Here is a 23,136-nt window from a genome sequence, read left to right as displayed (position 1 = left end):
TGCCAGAAATACACGCTACATGTAGAAACACTGTTCGTCTCAACTTATGAACACCGTAAACCCCGAAGCCTAAATGATGAAACTGACCGTGTTTTCTTGACTACACCTCGACTACTACCAACTAGAGAAACGGCCAGGAAAAAACGGACACAGGAAATCGACTCAACGGCCACACGGTCCGCTCGACGAAGGATTACCGGCAGTCGACAAGCCATCTGCTTGTTATCATACGATATCTACACACTTCGTATGCAAGGATGGTAGGCAAACCTTGAGTACTCGTTTCGATATTCAAGTCGTAGCCCATCTTTCCCATCTTTGTATATTACGGAGATTGGGGACGATGAGATAATAACCGAAACCCCGAGACAGATTCTATGCCGCAGATATACATAGATCTCGCGCATTGCTTGCTTGATGGCTGACTTTCTGGGCAAACATACATATCTTGATTTTTTTTTTGAGCCGTCGTACAAACATGTGAACGAATTGTCCGTTTGACCCTTTCACAGGTGGCAGGTTCGCTATTGGTCACGAGCCCGAAATGCTGAAATGATCGGCTCCTCGTCACTCGTCCAGAGAGTAGCACAAGGAGAAAATGGTAAAGTCCAACTTGTCCCATACGCGCCAATCTCCACGATGAATAGCCGGTTGGTCCTTGCTGTACATAGATGAGCAATCGGGCCACCTGTCTCCCTGTACCGCTGCAATCGTGGACCCATGACGAAAGGAGAATACCGGACATTGTAGCACGAGCACGGTCGACATGTCCCGATCTCCATTGATGCCGGACGCCGCCCTTGTCGCCAAGTCTCTTGGCACAGCTGCTGACCAGCTGTCGCTTTACCGTGAAATATCGTGGGGTCGCAACGGAGTAGGTGCAGGGATTGCTTATCCAATCAAACTCTACCTTTAGAAAATAAACTGTCCGAAACGGTATCCCTTGTACAATACTGCGTATACGACCGAAAGCCAGCTGACAGGACGGTCTGCTGTGACAGGGGGGCCGGAAAAGACTTTTGAAGGCGACCTCCGTACCGCATGCAGACTAAGACTGTACGTACCAGTCCCGACTGCAGCACAATGTGCAAGTAGCAGCAGGCAGGATATCTCAAATGGGCTCGTTTTGCTCGACACGGGGATGTATGCCATCCTAAGCAGCACGGCGGCCAGCCTCGGCGTACGTGTAGATGGAATCATGCCAAAAGAAAACATTAGCCAAGCACCTTGGCACCTAGAAAAACCGACGCTTTGGACCAACGTGCCACGAGACTCATTCGCTCCCCTCAATTGATTGATGCTTCCGTCTGGCATCTTCTGACGTCTTCCCTGCCAGGGTCCCTTCGATATGAATGGTGGAGCTGTGGTGGGTGACAAGGGTCTAATGGGGGGCTCAAGCATGCAGAGTATTAGCATCTATCAGGAAAATTGGTGGGCGACATGAACTCAGTACATGTAGGGCGACTGGTCGAAGTACTGCTGTGACCCTTTGTAATTGGGGCCCTGCTACTGGGGCTTTCTCCTTTGCTAAGGCTTGTGGTATTGGTGGGACAGGGGTCTTCAGTTGATCGAATAGGCCCGCCTTTTGCCCCTCCCCTCCCTTGCAGAAGTGTTTCCGCCCAGTGCCCAGCTCTGAGCTCACATCATCACGCTCAATGCGTGACTTTAGACTTCAATAATTGCTTATCGCATACTCGCATTCCCATATCCCATAAACCATAATGTTATGACCTGCCATGGCATCGGAGACGTCTGGGCTGTCCTGATATCCTGAATACACATACATCCTTAGAATTCCACGTTGTATTGAACTGGCAATCGCGTGGTGACATCTGGTCCATCGACGTTCCCATTACTCGTGGAGAAACATGTCATACAGCTAATTAATCGCTATCCTGAAAATGGCCCGCCCCCCGATCCCTCTAGCATGACCTCTAGCAGGACGGCATTTGCCCACCTCGGAAGACACCAACCACGCTGGACACACCCATTGAACGCAAGCAACATCGGAGACCGACTACATTGATACTGTCTCCTCGCTCAACTCAGCACTGTGTGCGTGCGTGCGTGTGCGAGGTCTATTTCCGGCTACTGCTACATACGCCAAAGCGGTAGTGAAGATAACCTTGCAACCACCAATCCCCCTCCCCACAATTCAAGCTCGCTTCAATAGCTTCCTAATCTGCAGGAAGCCAGAAGCCAGCGCCTGCCAGCCAAGGGGACCGCCGTCATCGACGCCATAGTGCCATTTAGCTGAGTCTAGACTCGATACCTTTCCCTCTGCTCGAGACGCCTCTTGGACGACTCGACCATTATCCCGCCCACGGGCTTCAGCCGCATTCCATCCTGCTCTCCTTCGCTCCGGCATTCATCCTTATCCTCCCTCCTACCAAATCGCGAGTCAGCCGCAGCGCACTTACCCCAGCTCCACCCCGTTTCCTACCGTGATATCACCCCTCCGGAACACTGGAAGACGGAAGACGACCTTCTCTCCCCCATCGCCCGAGGGTTCTAAACTTGCGCTGCCGATATTGTCGTCGCTGTTCCCGCCGCTGACACCGACGGGGACAACTACGCACCTCCAGCAGAATGGAGCAGGTTATGGATGTGAGTTGGATGACACATGGCAAAGGTAAGAAGACTCTTGCACCCACTTCCCTCCTCCGGTCGACCTACTTTGAAATATCTTGTGAACTTTCGAACATGTTTCGGATTGTCGCAAACACTTTTGCACCTTTGGCACCTGCAGACAAGTACCGGCATCTAACATAGCTCTGCAGACAAGCTGACCCGGCACAACTCAGCGAAATGGAATGCCTCATCATCACCACCAAGCAGTCCGGTACCCCCAACCAGAACCCACCGAGTAAACCCCTAGAGACCTCAACACCTAGCAAGGTCAATGGCAAGACACCAGCAGCTGGGGAATCACCTGCGCAACCTTCTCCAACCCCGGCGACGGCTCCTGCAGCGAAACCAATTCCCCAACGTCCCAGTATTGGCCGTGGCAGCCAGAACGACGAGAAAAAGCCCCCTGGCGCCAACGGCACGCCGCCCCAACGGAGAGGCTCCTGGTTCTCCAAGATATCGTCATCTTTTTCATCCTCTCCAAACCCTGCGCCAGCGGCAGCACCGAATTCCCAAGAACATGCAGAGAACGATGATTTGACGCCATTGCCAAAGATAACGCCCAGCAAAAATGCCGTGCTCCCACACGGCGCTAAACCGTCAGGAGAAGGGCCTTATGTACCGGCGCCGCCAAGATCTGGTCAGGGTAGTTTCCTCCATGTGTTCCGGCGGTTGTCGACAGGAGGCGCCGCTCCACCGCCGGGAAAAAACAACCACGGACTAGTTGAGAGAAGGGTGCTAAATGTAGACAAGAACCGAGAGCGGCCCCGCTTGAACGAGCTTAACCAGGCCAAGTTGCGACGAGTGGCATTTTGTGTCGACGTTGAGATAGCGCCCATGCCGAAGTATGCCGATTCGGATCCTTCTGGCAACAAACCCGCTGAAAAGGCGCAAAAGCGAAAGGTCGGCGAGAAGGGCGAAGGCGAAGCTTTGAAGAGCCCGAAGGTCGTCGAAGCACAGAAAGAAATCAATGGTGTTGTGAAGGCGACTGGTGAGGAACTTCCCAAAGAGGCCCCCGCAAAGGAGGGAACCGAGGCACCGAACGGGCAACCTCCGGCCCCTATACCAATCGACGACCCAAAACCAGCAGAGAAGGAAACGACACGGAAAAAAGAGAAGAAGAAGAAAAGCGAGGCGGAAAGGAAGGCCAAGAAAGAACAGAAACGGAAAGAGGCTCTCGAAAAGGGATTTATTCCTATGGAGTTGCACTACGACAGCGATTCATCCAGTGACGAAGTATTGATACCCAAGGGCCCGCAGAAGACGCAGTCCACGCCTACCACAAACCCCGGCCGGATATATCGCAGATGCTGTCAGCTTCGAGAAACAGACATCTTGACCAAAATCACGACGCAGCTGCCCAAATCTACAGACAACGGAGTGGTCGAGAAGCTTGATCTGACTGGATATTTCATGTCACGCGAAGACCTTGTCACTTTGGGCGACTTCTTTGCTGTTGTGCCAATCAAGGAGGTCGTACTGGAAAACTGCGGCTTGACAGACGACGGTGTTCGCGGTGTTTTATCAGGCCTTCTATCCGCTAGGAAACCGGCCGCTAGACAACACAGGAGGTCATTATCCAAGCCTGTAGAGCTGGCTCGACAAGGCGGCGTAGTGGAGAGACTGGTCTTAAGGAACAACAAACTCGGAGTTGACGGATGGAAACATATCTGCCTTTTTATCCACATGTGCCACTCTATCAAGTATCTGGATCTTTCGAGTATACCATTCCCCGCTCCATCGCAAGAGCCTACGAAGAGTCCCTTGTCGCATCATTTCCATCTGCACAATGGATCTGCTGGACCACATGACATATCATCGCTATTGTCCAAAGCTCTCGCGGAACGATTGGCTGGCCCCGAGCTAGAACTGTTGAACATGGGCGAGACGGGCATCACGACAACCCAGCTGACGGTTCTGATAGACGGAATTCTCAAATCAGGGGTAACACGACTTGGGCTCGCTCATAACGAGCTCGACGGCCAGGGGCTGCAACAAGTCGCGAGATACTTGCGCGACGGGAAGTGCCAAGGCCTGGACTTGGGCGGCAACAACCTAAGAGATAACCTCGAGGGCATTGCGGAGGCTATCAACGAAGACGGAACCATGTGGGCACTGAGCTTAGCAAATTGCAACCTAAAGCCTGGGTCACTGTGTAAATTGTTGCCCAAGCTGACCAAGGTCAAGAACTTCAAGTTCCTTGACCTGTCTCATAATCACGATCTTTGCGACTCGGACCCCAGCGCCATCGGGTTATTACGCAGGTATCTTCCGAAGATGGAGACGCTCAAGCGTGTGCATTTGGCCGATGTGGATATGTCGTCCGAGCAAGCCATTGCACTGGCTGAGGTTCTACCGGAGATCAAGCATCTGGCACATATCAACCTACTCGAAAACCCGAAACTTGTGGGCTTAGCCGACGCGAGGACTGAGGATACCCAAGAGGAGGCATGTGCTCTCTATGCATCACTACTGGCTGCCGCGAGAGTATCGGACAGTCTGGTCAAAATCGACATCGATATCCCGAGCGTCGAATCTGGCGAGATCGTCAAAGCTTTGGCAAACCAGGCGCTCGCGCACTGTCTCCACAACGTTCATCTTGTGCCAGATATTCGTGACCACGTTCCCGGAGAGCAGGTTCCGGCAGACATCAACAAGTACCCAGATGTGCTTCGGCATATTGTCGGAAACCCTGCCGACCCCGCAGCTGTGGACAGTGCGGAAGACGACCAGAGTGAAGCAGCCGATGAAGACTACGTCATCGGAGGCACAGGCGTTGTCAAGGCCTTGGCCTGTGTGCTGAAGAACGTCGGAGACGATTCCAGGCGGCAGTCAGGGGAGTTCATGAGGGAGCTCGAGACAGGCCACATTGCGCCGAGGGCTCATGTGCCTTCGGGCAAAGCCAAGGACATGTCCAAGCATCTACTTGCTAGCGCCAGGAAGATTCATGCCCGACTGCAGCCGGCTCTGACACGAGCAAAGGCTGCGTCGTCCAGGGACATGAACAACTATAGTAAACCGATGAAACCTCACAAGTCACGGGTGCATTTTACTGACCTTAACCTAGACCGGCTCGTTTTCCTCAATACCACAATTGAAGGCATTATCAAGAGATTCGAGGATGAATTCCCTGAGACTCGCGTCGACGCCGAAGCAACGGTCGTGCCAGCACCCACGCCTGAGCATGCTCCGTCCTTTTCTTCCAATGAAATGGATGCAGTGGCGGTATCAGATACGGAAGACCTCGAGACCGAACTCAAATCGCCTGCCCGCTCACGATCCAACTCGATCATGTCGTCAACATCCAAAGCCCTTGTCGAGGAAGAGGGCCGCGCCCTCCGGGTCGGTCACAAGTTCCGCCGGGGCTTCCTCCGACAGGCCAACCTCGATCTGCTTACGTGTTCGGAGGTCGCCAACGAGCCGGAGCAGAAGCGGATGATCGAAGGTCTGCTCGACGACCTGGGCGCGGATGGCGAGGATCTGCGGAAGAAGGCGGCCGAACAGGGCTCTGTCAAGGTGTTCCAGCAGGAGAGGGAAGAGATATTCCGGAGGCTACGTGATGTCGACGTGGAATACTGGGACCGCTTCATTGAGAGCCAGGAGAAGGCCAGAGCCAACGTCCAGGTCCAAGTCGGCGGCGCCCCTACTACTACTACGACCGCCACCTGCAACAATAAAGATACTAGTACTACCCAACAAAGGCCTTCCCAATGCGACGAAAGCGCCATTGAGGATTAAGAAGCTCGGGGAACCTGGGAAACCTGAATACAGAAAAAGCTACCTTTCAATTTATGACCACGACGACGGTGCCTTGAGTCGGTCGGTCGGTCTTCTTTTCGCTTTTGTATAATTATGGTGTATTGTGGATTAATGAAGAAGGGAGGCAAGGCTGCTTTTTTCCCTTCTGCTTTTTCTTCTTTTAAACTTCCCCTGGGGTTGAAGATATCTCACTCCCCCCCCCCCATTGCTGGCGTTTCCAAGGGTTTTCGGAAATATGCCCCTTGCGCGCTTTACATTGTAGGAAGACCACCTACATATACCTTACTTTTTACCTTTGCGAGCGCTGAGGCATATTTGGATAACGGTGTTTTACACATGGGGTGCGAGGAAGAAAGAGGCGGAAGAGAGGAGAGAAGAAACATCGACTTTCTCTCTTCTCCGTTGGAACAGAAATAAGAGAACAAGCAAGCATATCGGCGAAATCGGCGGCATATTATTGGACTGGAATTAGGAAGGAACACTCCAACACAAACAGGCGTCATCGATCGGGTTTGCTTGAAGAAGTGGGGATTCCAGAACAGGGACTTGCACACACCCGCAAGCATTCAAGATAAAGAACTTCTATGAAGTAGTAGACACAGCATTCATGGATGGATGGATGGATGGATGGATGGATGGAAGGGAAGGATGGGCCCCTATTTCGATGAACATACATCCTAAATTTCACACCCTTCATTCGCTGAATAGAGAAAAAAACATTGGAAAGAAGATGTGTACAGATTGTGGTCTCTGCCTCTTTTTGATTCTTAAACATTTGGTATTTAATGAATACTTTCGAAGTATTTCTGATGTGTCCGTTTTTTCAACATCCTCCTGTGTCTGTCTGCCTTTTCCCTCTTTTCCGATGCCATTCAATCCCAGATCCGGCCCATGCCGAAGAGACAATGAGATTTGGAAAGCGTAAACGCCGTTTCTCGCCAGGTCTCGTTAGATGGGGAAGAGTTAAAGTGTAACAAATAGACGTCATATGGGGGTATATATATTCGTCTGATCAAATGAATCCAGTCCCATTTAGTCTTTCACCAGCCCCCCAGTCCACATTCTCCGTATCCCCTCTTTGGAGGATGTAAATGAAAGTATGTTATGCACAACCAGTTGCGTCCGCTGGTATATTGGGTAAAATAAATAAAACCCTCTCCATTCGCCATAAAATTAAAAACAACACAAAAACACCTAGAGACCAACCCTGCGGTCTACACAAATCATCTAGCCTGAGATTAAAGTTAAGCATAAATCTTGCCCGCATCCACCGCACCCACGCTGACGCTGCTAAACGCGCAGTGCCCGACCTGTTGGGCCCCCACGGGCTCGGTGGTGACGCCATACACGAGGGGGCAGCGCCAGGCGCGCTCGGGCTCGCCGGGCGCCGGGTGGCACTTGGCGCTCAGCACGGCGGAGCAGGCGCCGCCGCGCAGGGCGAGCGGGTTGCCCTTCTGCGCGCCGTCGGCGTAGGTGGCGGCCGGGGCGCGGCGGAGGCCGAGGGCCAGCACGCCCAGGATCAGCACGACGAGGAGGGCCAGGAGGATCAGCAGGGCGAGCGTGGAGAAGCCGACGCCGACGATTTCCGTGTTGCGCACGCGCGCCGTGCCCGTGCTGACGATGGCCGGGAAGACGGCCTGCGAGAGCACGAAGCTCATGGCGACGAAGAGGACGTACAGGGCCCAGGAGATGGGCCGCGGGAGCGTGAGGTAGAGCGAAGTGGTCTGGTAGCCGACGGGGTCGGCCGAGACGCGGAGGGGCCGAAGCCCGATGGCGAAGAAGGACATCTCGTGCGAAAGCCAGTAGGTCGTCAGGAGGGAGTTGGTGGTAAGGTAAAGGATGGCGAGGAGCAGTTGCGGGACTGAGGCAAGTACGGCCGCCTGCATGTGGGTTAGAGAAGGTGTAGTGGAGTCGCCGAGCAGGAAGGTCGTGTAGGGCGTCGCCGTGGCCAGGGGCGTGAGCGTGCCCGTGGGCTCGTGTTCGATGATCAGGGCGACGGCAGCGGCCGTGGGCGCGGTAATCATGATCCACGAGACGATGGTCAGGACCCAGCGCTTGATAGACGGAGTAAAGAACCAGAAGTGGTCGGTGGGTGTGAAGTACTTGGCTTCGTTGAAGCCCCAGCGGCCCTCTCTGACGTCCTGCTTGTCCAAGAAACAAGCCGAGGCCGTCGACGGGTCCGGGTTTCGCATGAAGGATCGGATCGCATCACCCAGCGAGACCAGAGGTTCGAAATTCCGCCACGACAAAACAGCGGCCATGCTGAAGAGCGTGATAAGATGAAGAGCTCCTACTATACCCAGCAACGGGCTGCTGACGCTGACCTTGCAAGTCTGGGGAAGTCCTTGGCGCCCGAGGCAGCGATCGACAACCTTTTCATCAACCGGTACACTAATCGCGACCGAAGACATGCTGTTTAACTGGAACATGTCTCCTGACTTTCCGGTCTGGATCACAGAACTGCGGGCCGAAGACAACTTCGTTATCAAAACCAAGGCGTCGTAGGTGGTGTCAAATTCCCCGCCAACCTGCTGCAGGCAGGGCACAGTCGCGAGATCGGCAAGTTTTCCGGCGCGTGCGTCGTTCTGAAGAGACAAGATATCCGGCTGGGACATGTCCGCTCGGTTGAATTCGGTTCCGTTCGCAAAGGGCGCACCGGTGAGAAAGTCGTTCGTGACGACAACAATATCCGACTTGAAGCCGGTAGGAGAAGTAAAAATTACGGCATTATATCTGCACAATGTCAGTTTACTGCCAAATAGAGAAAGTAAGCACCATGCCAAAGCATTTGTATAAACTCACATTATTTGAGTCGTCACAGCACACAACAGCGCAACGGCTATCAGTGCTGTCCGTAAACCCGAGACGTGGAACAGGTTTCTTAGTGATGGTATGCCAATATCCAACCACTGTTTTTTCTTATGTGCGCTTGCGAGCTCGAGCCGCGTCGGACTCGAAAGGATCTGGAAGACGTAGTTGCTTCCGACTAAAATGGTGATGGCGAAGACGTTTATGGCGGCGTGCAGGCCGGTGTTGATACTGGACGCCATGTCGCACGAGCCTGAGAAGATGATAGTCTCGCCAGCTACCACCTGTCTTGTCATGGCCAGGATCAGGCAGATCACGGCTAGTACCAACAGGACGAAGGCCAGGATGATGTTGCATGTCGCTCCTCCCTTCCATCCGGCCAAGTACTTTCCTACGCCTCTCTGCCGACCCTCATTCGCGTATCCGTTTCCATCAAGATTCAGTTTCGTCCGGGACGCCCATGGGTCTTCGAGTTCGACTTGCTGCGACATGAACCTCTCGCGCTGCGGCGTGACGGTGGCCATCCTTTGGCCATTTCTCCTCTGCTCTCGCTTCTTCGCTAGCGTCTCGGGCGTCTCGCCTCTAATATAATGCACGACGTAATCCGGGACCAGGGGCTTGCTCGACAAGCTCACGGTGTCTTCCTCTACCTTGAAGAAAGACTTGAGGTTGTTCCAGCTCGATGACGGCCGCCTGAAATGCGACGTCAATACACTGGAAGGCGAGTCTGAGGCCATCCGGCGATGAAAGGGCCACTGCATCGATTGTTTTGACGGCATCTTCCTTGGTTGTTTTTGAGCCCCAGGACCCGACGAGTCTAACCTGACTCCCTCGGAAATGCTGGTATATTGGTCAGCATGGTGTCTTGATCAGGTGTCATTGGACATGTACCTCTCCAGCGTCGCTGGCTCGACGGTTTCCGTGACGCCATCCTTATCATATGTATTTATGTAAGACTGGTCGCCTTTACCTCGCGAAGGGACTGCCGCCTCCATTCCGAGGTCAAGATAAGAGATGACTCAACAACTACTAAAGACATGGAAGAGCGACTAATAATGTGAGTGGTCTTTGGGACCGAATGAGCGGACGAAGGTAAGGAACGAATGAATGATTGGAAGCGAGTGAATGGTCAGGTCAGACAGACCGAAACGAATGTGTAAAGAACTGGTAAATGCGGTAAACCCGCCGGATCGTCCAAATCCACGGTGTAGAGCCAAAAAGAAGATCAGACCCAAAAAACCAGAAACTATCCCAGGCAGCGGGTGGTGGCCCGTCTTGTATGGTCTAAGATATGCCTAACAAATCTGAGACGAAAGGACCCCCGTTTGGGACCATGCTGCGCAGAAGCAAGCGGTTTGGGGCTTCGGCGGGCTAAGGTGGTTCCTGGGATGGCCCTGGTCGTGTGTCATGCTTAACCAGGACCCCCTACTGCTGCGCCCTTAGCCGCAGCCGGGGCGGGGGCCAATAAGAGCTATAGTTTCAATAAGACAAAACCGTATTCTCCCACTTCTGCCTTGCGTGCTGCACCACTTCTTCGCGGATGAAGCAGCTTTCTCGCCAAGACGTTACCTTGCTCATTTCATTCCCGAAGCGGAGCGCTAAACAGTATGTTGGATGCCTTTTCTTTTACTGCAAAACCTGCTGCTATGCTCGTTGCTTGTTTGTGCAGAAAAGGGAGGAGCAGGTAGTGGTCAGAGACAACATGATGTTGGTATGTAGTCGCATCCACGCCACTCGCTTGGTTGGTACGGCTAGCCCAATGGTGCCAATCTGCCAGCCCGCAGATGTCTCGTCTCAGTCGGTTATCATACCGTAAAGGTAAAATTCCTGGGCGATGATGACAGCATGCAAGACCAGATTGATCAACGCCAACTAGCTTTTGTATCCGTGTACATGACAAGATCGATAGCTGATCACGGGCTGTCAGAAGGCCAACCTGGACGATAATGGTGGTGTCATAACCGGTCTCAGCAGCGTTTGCTCATGATCGCCGAGGGAGATCGAACAGGTCTTTTTGGTAGCCATGTTAAGGCATGAGAAACGAAATTTGGGTTGAGGAAGGGGATCATTCATGCGTGGATCTTCGCCGGTGGACATTGGTGGGACAAACCACGGGCTGCCGGGGAGGGGGCCAGGTTCTGACCATTGCTTAGGTTGTGCAAGAAATTGTCCGATGGCCTTTTCCTGATGGAAGTGGCACATTGGCAGATTGGCCTCATGTCCCGACGGGTCCGGCAAATCAGAGGCCTGCCCGAATGCCCACTCGGGCAATTCTTGAATGGGAGCGATTATAGGCCGGACACCGGTCCCATTGTGGCTTTCGGGCTAGGCGTAGGGGATAGCGAGCCAGGCCTTCCAAGATTGACTGCTGGGGGGACGGCCGTTTCATGCGGAAAGAGGATCCATAATGTTATCAATCAGAAAACGGGAGCTGCAAGGGTCGTCTATCGTCTCGTGTGTTCATGTGTTTGTTCAGATTGCCTGGCAGTCTGGCAGTCTGGACGTGTCTTGGTGTTTGTCGGTTTGTCGGCAGCAGCCCAGAACAGGCCTCCGATAGTGAGCTCAAACCAACTTCAGCGCCATAGTTACTGTTATTAGTGGCCTCCCACCACATGGATTTGCTTTCTGTCGTGATGCATGCATCGAGTGTAAAGCGCGCGAAGATAAATAGGTGTGAAATACAGAAATGCAGAAATGGAAATCGAAGTACACATGTCTCTATCTATCATTAGCTTCCATGATTCGAAGAGAAGGGGCAGTTTGTTCTGTAATGCTTCGGTGCTGCCCGAAAAGAAGCAAAGAAGAAAAGAGCAACCACTCGTTTGGTTTCATGCGTGGCTTCCTCACAACCCAGAATCCCGGGAAAGCGCAACCAGTCTCTCTCTCTCTCTCTCTCTCTCTCTCTTTTTCTGGGGGATGCCCTCGTATCAAACCAGACGGTACGGAGTACCGAGATGGGTGATGGGTGCTTTACCAGCAGCATTCTTTTTGGTCGAACAACGTCTTGGCATGTTTCAGACAGATTCCCAGCACCCCACGCTTGGGGTTGTAGTTGGTTCCGCACGAACACTCTCGTGCTTTTTCGCCAATATGTATGCATAAACGTCACCATGTATCGGCAGAGCTGCGCCTTCTTCTCTGTGAAATCCCTCAAACCTTACGGCGTCTGTGATTGGCGAGATCGATATGTCAAGGATATAAGCCACTGCAGCCCCGGGAGAGGGGTCGGTTGGTCTTTCCCTGCGTACATCCTGCTCTCGACTATACCCATGAACAGACGAACACGTTGTTGATCATATGAGGCCATGATAGTATGTATCTGCGGATAAAATATGCTCTACTGGGGCCGCATGCATCGGAGGACGATCTTGGAGTGGTTATTGCGTTGCCCGTGCAGACAGAGCACACCCCTCAGCCCCCAGATTCTTGAGCCTCGACGATCGCGACGCCAATGGGAACCAGTGGAAGTGGTCAGCGGTACCGGATTCGGAAGCACTTCTGGCTACATATGCTCGATGGTGGTGCTACGTATCTTTGCATTGCCGTTGCGGGTCAGTCACCTCAACTCCATACACGGAATGATGCTCTTGCAGATAAGAGATAGCCACCAACCGGCCTCGTGCAGGGTGAGCACGAGGGTAGGGACAGCGAGTCTCCTGCACTCTGCCTGTATCAGAGGGTCGAGTAGACAATGCTGCCGCCGAGAGGACTGGAAGGCAAAGCACTGCCATGTGGTCAATTGGCGAAACACGTCGATATACATATTCCCGACGTCGCTGTCTGCGAAGGTGCCAGCCACACTACGATGGAGCTATGAGACCTGCATGGGCAATACGGGGAAGTGGGCGCTGGGGAAAGCGAATAATCGAACCCCCTTGCCGTCAGCACGAGTGGTTGAGAAACGTTGCAAGAAACGAGGCTTTGACAATTACTCTCCAATCACCCCAATAGCAACTAGGTCTGTTGCTCAAAGACTAATGCAGCAGGGCAGTTGTGTATGCAGAGTGGCAAGAAACTGTTGAGTGCTGATTCGCCCAAGTCATGGAGTTGCGCTACTGCAACTCCTATTCGGGCCCCTCTTCCACGCTCTCCCACTCCCACGCAGATGGGATGGGTGGATAGCAAAAAGTCCGAAAAGTCCAAAAAGTCTGGACTCTGGACCATTGAGCCGGTCGATGACCTCAATTCTTTCGGACGTTTCGAGCTGCAGCCTCAACGACGTAACGTAGTGGTGTTGCATGTACGTGACGCTCCCGCGCGCACTGCACCGCCCGCCGCTTCAAATTTTTCGTGGCGGTCTCGTCTCTGGACGAGTCTTTTCGCGCCACGCACAACGCGGAATATTCGCGATTCGACGTCGAAATTCCCAGCCCGCGCTGCCAACACACCTTGCGACTCAATGACTCCTTGCGCAATTGACCGCCATACATTTGCAAAAATTTTCATCGTTTTGACAAGGTCCATATGCTGCCAACACGTTGGGAGTCACGGGAAGTGGATAGGATACCCATGACGTCGCTCCTCTTTTTCCCGACCATGCTGGTCTTCGGGATCTTCCCTAACCCATAAACGAAGCCCAAAGACCCAGAGGATGTAGTTCGCGGGTGCGCTTAAGAACTTTATATGCTATCCAGACTTTGGTGAGTCACAGCACACGAGCTGAGCACGAAACAAACGCGACAGTTGCGCCACGCATGGACACGCTCAGCCTCCCGGTTTTGTCTGATTGGCCCGCTGGTCCCAGGGTCTTGGCTATGCAGAAAGCCGGTCCCCGCATTTGGGAGGACTAGTCTGGCTCGGGTGAGTGCAGACAGCGCTTGTTCCTCAGCCTGTCAGTGTTTCGTTTCCTTCTACTGGTCCAGAGGCCAGGAGCCATGAGACCACTCCGCTGCTGGGCTTGCATAAGTGCCATGCAGGCGGTCTCGGGAGTGGCCAGTCATCGCGCCCATCGCGCTCCGTCTCCGCCGTCGCGCTCGTGGTTTGCTATCCTCTTTGGGCGGCTTTCTCGATCCAGTCCCCTCCTAAGCATGGCAACTTGCAGTAGCTCCAAAAAATATAGTAGGACTATAGTGCTCTAGCGAGGGCTCCAATATGGCTCGAGGTGACTCACTCACCAACCAAACCTAACCCACCGCGCATTTCTGATGTTGAGCGACGATCCACGGTAAACCCCTACCATGGGCGCGGAAGGTGGGTGGCAGGGCCACTGGTAGGGGCTGCTGGAGACGTGGATGGCTATAACAGGCTCGACAAGGCCTCTTCGGGGGCCTTGTTTCTTTGGCATCATGATTATAATCGAGTTCTAACTCAATCCCATTGTCTTCTGCTGGAGAGCTTCTACTGCAGGTCTTACGCATGCGCATGAACTGCGAATAACCTCACATAAGCTCCCGCCGAATACGTTGAGGCTCTTGGGGTTTTGGAATAATATAGTCGGTCGAAATTCAGCGTCGTGTATTATCTTTACTTATCGAGACTTAGCAGGTCTCACTCGGGCACTCGTGTCTTCTATCTTACTATTCATCGAGTATTATACTCGATATCTCCCCCCCAACCCAGTATTAGTGTGTGCGTGATAGTCAAGGTGGCTCTCACGTCAGATATAGTACCAGCAAACATCAGCCATTACGACATGCGACTGTTATGGCGACCACTCCACAAGCATTCTACTGCCTGTGGCAACAGGACAGGATCCGCGAGAAGCTCTTCGAAGTTCTTTCCAAGGAGGACATCTGCAATGTCCGACTGGCATCCTCGGCATGCTGCAACCTCGTTACCAAACGGCTATTCCTACGAACCAACCTGACCTTCACGGCCAGCACCTTTACGCGACAGTCCCGAGTCCAGGCCTTGTCCCGTATCGGCCACCATATTGAGCACCTGACTTTCTACTTCCCTCACTCAGATGCCACCTTCCTCCCTCCTCTCATCCACCCGGAAAGTGGGCAGGAGATCAGCTTCTTATATACCCCTCACACCTCCATGGCGTCGGTGCTGTCCAGGCCCAAGTTCGCCAACACGGGACTAGGCGAAATCCTCACCCAGCAGTACCCGCCCCTGTTCCACGCGGCCTCGAACGTTCCCTCGTTCATCAACGCCATGAAACATGTGCCCAACATGAGACACCTGACCATCAAGACACCAGGCCAGAACGCCACGGAGCGGTACCGCCGCGACATTGTCGACTACGCCCTCATCAGCCTGCGCATCTCGCTCGAGCGGGCGCCCCTGCTGAAGCTCGTCAAGCTGTCCCTCTCGGCGGTCCACCCGTCGGCCTTCAACTACCTGCGCCACGTGCCCGGCTTCGGCTGCACGCCGTCGGCGGGCCGCCGGTGGCAGCAGATCCGCAAGCTGCAGATCTCGGTCGAGGCCTGGGACTTCTACGGGCCCTCGCCCGGGCTCGACCACCTCAAGATGATCGACGACTACGTGCGCAACTTCGCCGACAGCGTCGAGAAGTTCAGCTTCACCTGGCTGGGGCGCAAAGGGCCGTGCCCCGTCTCGCTGGCGGCGGACCCGCTGTTCGCGCCGCCGCGCAGCTCGCAGAAGCTGTTTAATGAGGTCACGAGCCCCATGAGCCCGCTGCCGCCGCCCCCGCAGCGCCGGCCCATCCGCTTCCGCCGCCTGCGCTACCTCTCGGTCCGCAACGCCACCATGAGCGCGCCCCAGGTCGCCGAGCTCGTCGCCAACCACCAGCGCTGCGTGCGCGAGTTCGATTTTGATAATGTCGTGCTCATCCACGGCGGCAGCTGGGACGACGCGCTCGCGCCCCTCATGGACCACGCCTCGCGCAGCGACCACTGGGTCCGCCAGTCCACCGGCTCCATCACCGATGTCGCGGGCGCTAGCGGCATTCCGCCGCCGTCTTCGTCCCCCGAGGCCGCCGCGACGCCTGGGCTCCAGGAGGAGTTCAGCGCGCAGTCGGCCGCTGTGGCGGCCGTGTCCGAGGAGCTGTTCAACATCGACCTGAATGGCGGCGCGGATGAGGATGAGGATCTGGGCGCCGAGTATGCGCAGCGATGGGTCAACGGAGAGTTCGACGATAACGAGTCGGGAGGCGCAGCCCTCGACCTCGATTCGGACCTCGAAGCAGCCAGGCAGGCTAGCTTGCTGCCCGCGACCAAGCTCAAGACGCGACGCGTCACCAAGCGCCGCAAGAGAAGAAAGCAGCACAACCATGACGGAAACACCACCACGGAGCAAGAGGACTGTTACCAGCCCCAGCCCCAGCCCCAGTCCAACAAGTCGTCTCCTTTCCACTTCCACCGTCGACAACAGAAGTCGGAGGACAGCTTCCCCGAAGAACAACAAGCGCGACAAGCATCGCCGCCCGTGCCGGAGCCCGCTGCTTTCCGCCCGCCCGTCACGCTGCCGCCCAAGCCGGCGCACTACGTTTTGCGCTCGCCGCTGTTCGGCGAACTGGACCGCACCCCGTCGCGCATGAGCAACAACAGCAACAGCAACAGCAACACCCCGCGGCGCCTCTTCGGCGAGCTCGACCGCAGCCTCAGCACGCCGCCCTCCTTGTCCTCGCCCCGGCCCCCCATGTCCCGCCGTGGCCTGAGCAGCCGCGGCGGCGGTAGCGTGACCTCGCCTACTGCCTCTCTCCTCTTCGGCGAGATCGCCGCGGTGCCCGAGCTGAGCCGGTCGCCCATTGACGACTCCGCGTCCGCTACGTCGGACGACTACTTCCGGCCCGTGACGCCTGTGACTTACTATGGCGGCGGCGGCAGTGGCAGTGGCTACTACGGCTACGACCCGAACGAGCGCGGCAGCAGCAACGGCAGCGGCAGCGGCAGCTTCGTCAGAACGCGGGAGCTGTCGTCGCTGCTCAACAGCTGCCACCACCACTACGAGCACCTCCAGGAAGAACTTGCGGAGGAAGAGGCAAATGACAAGTATAGTAACAACAACCATAACAAGAACAACAACGGTGTGGAGAAGATGACCATCTCGGCCCCCATCCTCGACACCAAGCCCTCGATGCCCGCCCTGCTCCTGCAGCCCACCGTCTACAACCCCCTGGGAGGCGCGGCGACCTTCGAGCCCTGCTCCGAGATCACCGCGGTCCAGCGCGACATCGAGGCCGAGGAGGCGCAGCGCCGCATCGCCGAGGACCCGGCGCTGCGGACGTCGATGCTCCGCAAGGCGAAGGCGACGGTGCTGAGCAAGCTGTCGGAGCACTTCCCTCTCCAGCGGCGCCTACACCAACAACAACAATAATTATATGGATAACAGCAACAGCAATGGCAGTAGTCCTTTGGGAAGGAAACTGTCTCGCAAGGATAGCATGGCGGGCGCTGCGGCCGCCATGCGGTTCCGATTCGGCGGCGGCGCGAGGAATAACAACAATAACGCGTCGGTCGTCAGTACGTTAACAGATGTTCGGAGTATGGATGTACCAATCTTGTTTAGCCGGGGCTGATTTGATTTTGATTTTTTTCTCCTACATACCCCCTGGAATGTACACATACGGGGATGGATACAAGCGAGGCGATACAACGGTACGGAACTGGTGATGATTTTTTCACGATGGATGCTTTTATTTTTCTTCTTCATCTTTTTACTTTTATGATACCATGAACGAACAACCACTACTACATACCCAAAGACAGGATTTCCTGAGCGACGGAACGGGACGGAAAAGGACGGACGGAACGGACATGATGATGATATGATACGATACACGCACACATGGCTGGGAGAAAAGTTACGTCGCTTACGAATTTTGTAATGATTACATGAATTGACTTCACTCTCTTTTGTCTATACATATACATATACCAATACTACTTACATTCGTTTACGATCTTGATGTGTTTATTTGCGATTACTACTGGCTGCTATACAATCAGTTGTGGTGAAACTTCGACCATGCTTCTATCTGTCTTTCTTCTTACTCAGAAAACAGTCATGATCTCCCTCGCCCCCTCGACAATCTCCCGGATCAACTCCTCAATCTGCCCCTCGGCGTTGACCCTGAGCACAATCTCCTCATCTAAGCTGAGGCCAGCCGGTTTCGAAGACAGAGCTGCGATTTGGTCAAACGATCCGAAACTCGTCATCGTTCTGGGGTCCAGCGGCTTCAGCACCGGCAAATGCTCCTCCTCTTCTTCTTCTTCCTCATGGGAGTCATGATACAACGGCACAAACACCACCCCGATCCCGTACTCCCCAACCGACGCCCGGATGGCCGCCTTGTGCCACGGCTCCAGCTGCGGGTGCGTGAGGACCATCAGCGCCGGATTGGCCCGGCGCTCGCACGCCGCGGCGTCGGGCTCTGCTTCAAACGCCGGCGGGTGGTTCGTGTACTGCATCGCGGCGGTCGTCGAGCTCCAGTCCGAGGTGCTGCCGCTCGAGGAAACAGCGGAGCCGCGACGGCTACTTATAGCCGACGACGGTGATGATGGTGGTGATGAAGTGCGACCTGTAGTCGCAGCGCTGCTACTGCTACCGCCGAACCCTGAGAACCCTTCGTTGGCGGGCCGCGACTCCTCGGGGAACAGGAGGCCCGTCCGCGTCATCTTGGACAGCCACATGCGCCTGTAGCGCTGCTCGTTCGGGGGGCCTCTACTACTACTACTGCCACTATTGCTGCTACTAGTGCCCAGGCTCGCGGCCTTGGCCGACGACTCGTGCAGGCTGTCGCCCTGGTACAGGGGACAGGCCAGGGCCTTGGCGACGGTGGTGGCGATCTGGACCTTGCCGGCGACGGCGGTGGAGCCCATGATGAGGACGATGTACTTGGAGGGCCGCCTGGGGTTGCTGGGGTCTGAGGAGGCCGTTGAGTCCGGCTTATCGGGGAGGCGGTGGATCATGGCTTGGGGGGTTGGGGGTCTTGATGGGGTCCATGGTGGTTGTTGTTGTTGATCTGCCATGCTTCCTTCTCTCTACTAATGACTGCTTGTTCTTGGAGATTTTGGTACTTTAGAGAAGGTATGGTGGTTTGGTCTGGCTCAGGTGCTTGGCAGCATAGGCTGAATGGTTTTCGAGTCTTCAAAAGGGGGCGATGTTATCTGTGAGGGGGGTGTTTTAGGGGAAGTTTTAGTGGCATGCAACTGGTGATCTTGATTGATTTGCAAGATGCGTTGGTAGGTATACACCCGGAGCGGCTTTTTAGTATGTCTCCGGCACGCCGGTCGAGCAGCTTTGGCTATAACATCGCCTTGCGTGGTTTGATAGAGTTCATTGGTCGTTCTCAACTTGGTCCAGCTTCGACATAAGTGGTTGATTGATACAACAGGATACCCCTTTATTCTGCCATGGCGGCTGTTCCCTCGGAATTAACTAGCCATGAATTAAAATGAAGCTCCAGAAGTCCGTGTATCCTGTGCTTGACCGGCTTCCTCTAGACTCGTGTATCCGCCGCTAAAATCTCACCAGCATTGCGGCAGAGCTGTGACTTCGATCATGGACCGACCTACCCGTCTTTCCCCTGTTGGCAATCACCCGTGATCTCTCTGAGCGTTTGGGCGAGGGTGATTACGTATCTTGAGGATAATGCGTTTCCCAACTGAAGGAAGGTTGAACGATTGATGAGAGTAGGGTCTAACAAGTCCGTCAGTATATGCTGTTAGTTGAATACATGTGGGGCAAAAGGATGAAGACAAGGGACCGTTCTTGCGCCATTGTCCAATCAGACTCTCCGGCGACTCCAAACACGTCGTCCCTGGAGAAATAAATACGCGTCAGTGGGCTTCCAGGTACGCCGCGGCCGAACTTCCTCGTACTTGTAAGACATCCAATACAAGCTGGCCGACGAGAGCTTCAAGTGGGTCTAGTTCAGGATGCTCTGGATCCCATGATGGTTGGTACAGTTTTGACTAGTTCACGTAAAGTCGGCCACATGGCCATGAGGAAAAATAAAAGGTCCATCATAAAGGCATCGGTGGAAGGCCATGACGATTTATTAGTGAAAATGGGGCATGACCTTGGGGTAATCGAAGGTTTCTGGGGTAAGCTCTTCCAAGTTTCAACTGTCAAGCTAGTGCATCGCTGAGCTCTAAGCCCACCTGCCACTAGCCAACGTCAGTCAATATGTGCGGTTGCTTCTTTCGAAAAACGAAGATTGGATCCCACAATTGCTCCTGGTCACAAGTTAAATATCGAATCCAGTGCAATTTAATTACCTGACAGCTTCCTGCTTACTCTCCGTCGGGTTATACTCATTTCCCCCAGTGCTGGGCAACAACGTGTCTTCTGGAATACGAATACGACTCGTGGGATTTTGGCCGTGACCTGATGCGGCAACCCAGTACCCGCGCCCACATGCAAATCCCTAGGTTAGGCCGCTCGGTAGTGCTTGGCAGACCTCACTAACAACGAAACTATATCTAAGGTAACCTACGATTTCGACACTCACCCTTGTGTCGTCATTTCGTTGGTATCTTCTATTATACTAGCGGCTCGGCCCCAGCTCCGAACTCTCTTACTTGCCATACCTCACCTCGAATATCCTTCACTTCACTTCGGAATTCTTCAAACTGAGTTTCTTCGCCAGCATGACTGCCAATATTGTGCCCCCAGGCGGCGAAGCCTTGCCTCACCCTTACTACCCTCTCGGCGTTGCACTCCCCGGCTACATCGCCAACGAGTTGTCCACCATTCAAATCCTCGCCATCTTCTCTGGCACCTGTGCTGCTGTCATGCTGCCGACCTTGGTGGCCATCAATCGCAAGCGACCCGACCTACCCAAGCGCGAGCTGTCCACGGCCATGTGGTTTGTGCTCTGCGGCTGCATTCATTTGGTCCTTGAAGGTTTGTTTTCGTTTTTCCCCCCTTTTCCCCTCCCGATTCTCATTATTTTAATTCGCCAATACACTGCCTCTACCAGTTATTATCATGACTGACTCGTAATACGTAAACAACAGGCTACTTCGCCTTCAACGCCGTGGCGACCAGCCGCCACGTCCTAGCGCAGCTGTGGAAGGAGTACTCGCTGTCGGACTCGCGGTACCTGACGCGCGACGCCTTCGTCGTGAGCATGGAGACGGTGACGGCCGTGTGCTGGGGCCCGCTCTCGTTCCTGTGCGCCTGGTGCATCGTCGCGGACCACCCGGCGCGCCACGTGCTGCAGGCCGTCATCAGCCTGGGCCAGATCTACGGCGACGTGCTCTACTACGCCACCTGCACGCTCGAGTACGTCGTGCGCGCGCTCGAGTTCTCGCGGCCCGAGCGCTACTACTTCTACGGCTACTACGTCTTCCTCAACGCCATCTGGATCGTCGTCCCGTCCATGCTGCTCTGGTCCAGCTGCAAGAAGATCACGCGGGCGTTCGCGCGGGTGCAGCAGCTCGAGGCTACGAAGAATGGGAAGGCTCACTGAGGATTTTTCTGTTTGCAGAGGCTCGAGGTGTTGAGGTGGTGGAGGGCAACGTCTTATTATGCCATTACCTCTGGGTTGGCGATATCTCACGGGACAGCGGTCCTGCGACCGAGAATACGAGACCACAAGATACCTACCGTATTAGGGACTTAACATGAATAAAAAACACTTGGAATGCTTCACACAAAACATATGGATTTAAAGGTTGTGGCATGTTGTGGCTTAGATCCCACGATATAGCCTATCAAGGCATCCAACTATTGGAGAAAAGTGCAAAGTTACTCAGACCTGGGGTAAAATGCCATGCCCGATTTCGGAAAGCACACCGAAGCTTACAACCCAATCATCTTCTTCCTTCCCCATGGGCATTTTCACTGGACATTACAACACTTACTTATGTAGGTACGTAAGAGGCTATGTTCTGCTCAGCCTCCGGCTGCGCATCGCGTAGATACCTACATCTAACCATTCACCCAACTACATTTGAATGATCATTCGTTTCGTTGATACGTTTCATAGTATGCATACTAGTACTTCACGAGCTTCGTGGCTTGGAGCGCAAGGCAGACAAGAGGGCTCCTTCCCATTCTAAGTAGAAATGGACGGGGAAGGAGGTACCCTATGTAGTGGCAGCCTGACCCAATGACTTAATCGACACTTCCCGTTCTTCTCTATGGCAAAGCTTTCCTACCATCCTTTCCCACTTGGCCTACCATAAAGCCATGGAGGCGCTTGGGGCCGCAGGCTCCATAGTCGGCATCCTTGGCTTCATTGGCCAATCTGTTGCTGGCATCGCGAAGCTTGAAAAGTTCTTCGATCACTATAAGAAAGCACCGCACCTTGCCAAAAAGCTACGAGCTGACCTGAACAGCCTCCAGGCCACTCTGCTGGATGTTAAAGTAGTTATCCAGCATCTTGAAAATCAATCATGGGGCGACATAGCCGAAACCGTCAAAGTCAACATCACAAACCTACAGAATTTTGCGGAACAGTGCAGTGATGATATCGCAGACTGGGTTCAAGTCGCCGCTGGACTTGACCCGAAGCGCAAATCGGGATTCAAGGCGTTCTTCCGGAAGGTCAAATTGGCACTGACAGGGCCCGACACACTTCGAAGCTTTGAGGCTGATGTTGCAAAGCACCGCCAGAATATTGGCAATGCTCTTGCTACGTTGACTGTGTCAGTATCTTGGACACCCGAATCATGCTCGGTTTCGATATTCGTATACAGCATACTGACGGAGACCCCAGAAACCTAGTGCTAAAGGGGCACATGAGTTTAGAGGAATTGAGCTCGAAGCTGGACCAGTTCAGCGACACGCAACTCAAGGCTAGTGAGGCCATATTCCATCAACTGGGCCACACCACTGTGGAACAGTCCGCAGAAACGCCAGATGACTCCCCGGAAGGACCGTTAGTCCAACTTCTCCAGAATGTTCAAGCCAGCCTTGAGGACCGGTTTGATACCCTCTCAGAGGCCATGAGCATAGACCGGTGGCATCACGATCATGAAAGAAGAAGTCTATATGCAAGCAGTCAGGCCTCCGCACCATATGCAACCCCAATATCCGGAAGCCCGATGCACAGAAGTCCTCGATACAGACCGACGTGGTCTC

General features: G+C 54.3%; 6 protein-coding genes across 6 annotated transcripts; 4 read left to right on the top strand and 2 right to left on the bottom strand.

Annotated features, from left to right (window-relative positions):
- Window positions 1-2,808: 2,808 nt before the first annotated feature.
- On the top strand, window positions 2,809-6,366 carry PG994_010056 (cell wall biogenesis protein Mhp1; the record flags this gene model as incomplete). The annotated part of the gene is made up of 1 exon (XM_066861465.1): window positions 2,809-6,366. The coding sequence occupies one exon, from the start codon at window positions 2,809-2,811 to the stop codon at window positions 6,364-6,366; it is 3,558 nt and encodes a 1,185-aa protein (XP_066710575.1).
- Window positions 6,367-7,631: 1,265 nt separating this feature from the next.
- Window positions 7,632-10,190, bottom strand: PG994_010055 (uncharacterized protein; the record flags this gene model as incomplete). Its single annotated transcript, XM_066861464.1, has 3 exons — window positions 7,632-9,120; window positions 9,190-10,035; window positions 10,087-10,190. The coding sequence occupies 3 exons, from the start codon at window positions 10,188-10,190 to the stop codon at window positions 7,632-7,634; spliced, it is 2,439 nt and encodes an 812-aa protein (XP_066710574.1).
- A 4,648-nt stretch (window positions 10,191-14,838) lies between these two features.
- On the top strand, window positions 14,839-17,418 carry PG994_010054 (uncharacterized protein; the record flags this gene model as incomplete). Its single annotated transcript, XM_066861463.1, has 1 exon — window positions 14,839-17,418. One exon carries the CDS (start codon window positions 14,839-14,841, stop codon window positions 17,416-17,418), a length of 2,580 nt encoding a protein of 859 aa, XP_066710573.1.
- A 677-nt stretch (window positions 17,419-18,095) lies between these two features.
- Window positions 18,096-19,013, bottom strand: PG994_010053 (uncharacterized protein; the record flags this gene model as incomplete). The annotated part of the gene is made up of 1 exon (XM_066861462.1): window positions 18,096-19,013. One exon carries the CDS (start codon window positions 19,011-19,013, stop codon window positions 18,096-18,098), a length of 918 nt encoding a protein of 305 aa, XP_066710572.1.
- A 1,683-nt stretch (window positions 19,014-20,696) lies between these two features.
- PG994_010052 (uncharacterized protein) lies at window positions 20,697-21,520 on the top strand (the record flags this gene model as incomplete). Its single annotated transcript, XM_066861461.1, has 2 exons — window positions 20,697-20,952; window positions 21,066-21,520. The coding sequence occupies 2 exons, from the start codon at window positions 20,697-20,699 to the stop codon at window positions 21,518-21,520; spliced, it is 711 nt and encodes a 236-aa protein (XP_066710571.1).
- Window positions 21,521-22,242: 722 nt separating this feature from the next.
- Window positions 22,243-22,779, top strand: PG994_010051 (uncharacterized protein; the record flags this gene model as incomplete). The annotated part of the gene is made up of 1 exon (XM_066861460.1): window positions 22,243-22,779. One exon carries the CDS (start codon window positions 22,243-22,245, stop codon window positions 22,777-22,779), a length of 537 nt encoding a protein of 178 aa, XP_066710570.1.
- Window positions 22,780-23,136: the final 357 nt, after the last annotated feature.

This window comes from Apiospora phragmitis, assembly GCF_038363925.1.
Source record: "Apiospora phragmitis strain CBS 135458 chromosome Unknown utg000010l:1.0-9815664.0:1.0-9183399.0, whole genome shotgun sequence".
In the NCBI taxonomy this organism is placed as follows: Eukaryota; Fungi; Ascomycota; class Sordariomycetes; order Amphisphaeriales; family Apiosporaceae; genus Apiospora; species Apiospora phragmitis.
The sequence above is the reverse complement of the archived record's forward strand: the minus strand, read 5'-3'. Positions and strand labels throughout refer to the sequence as shown.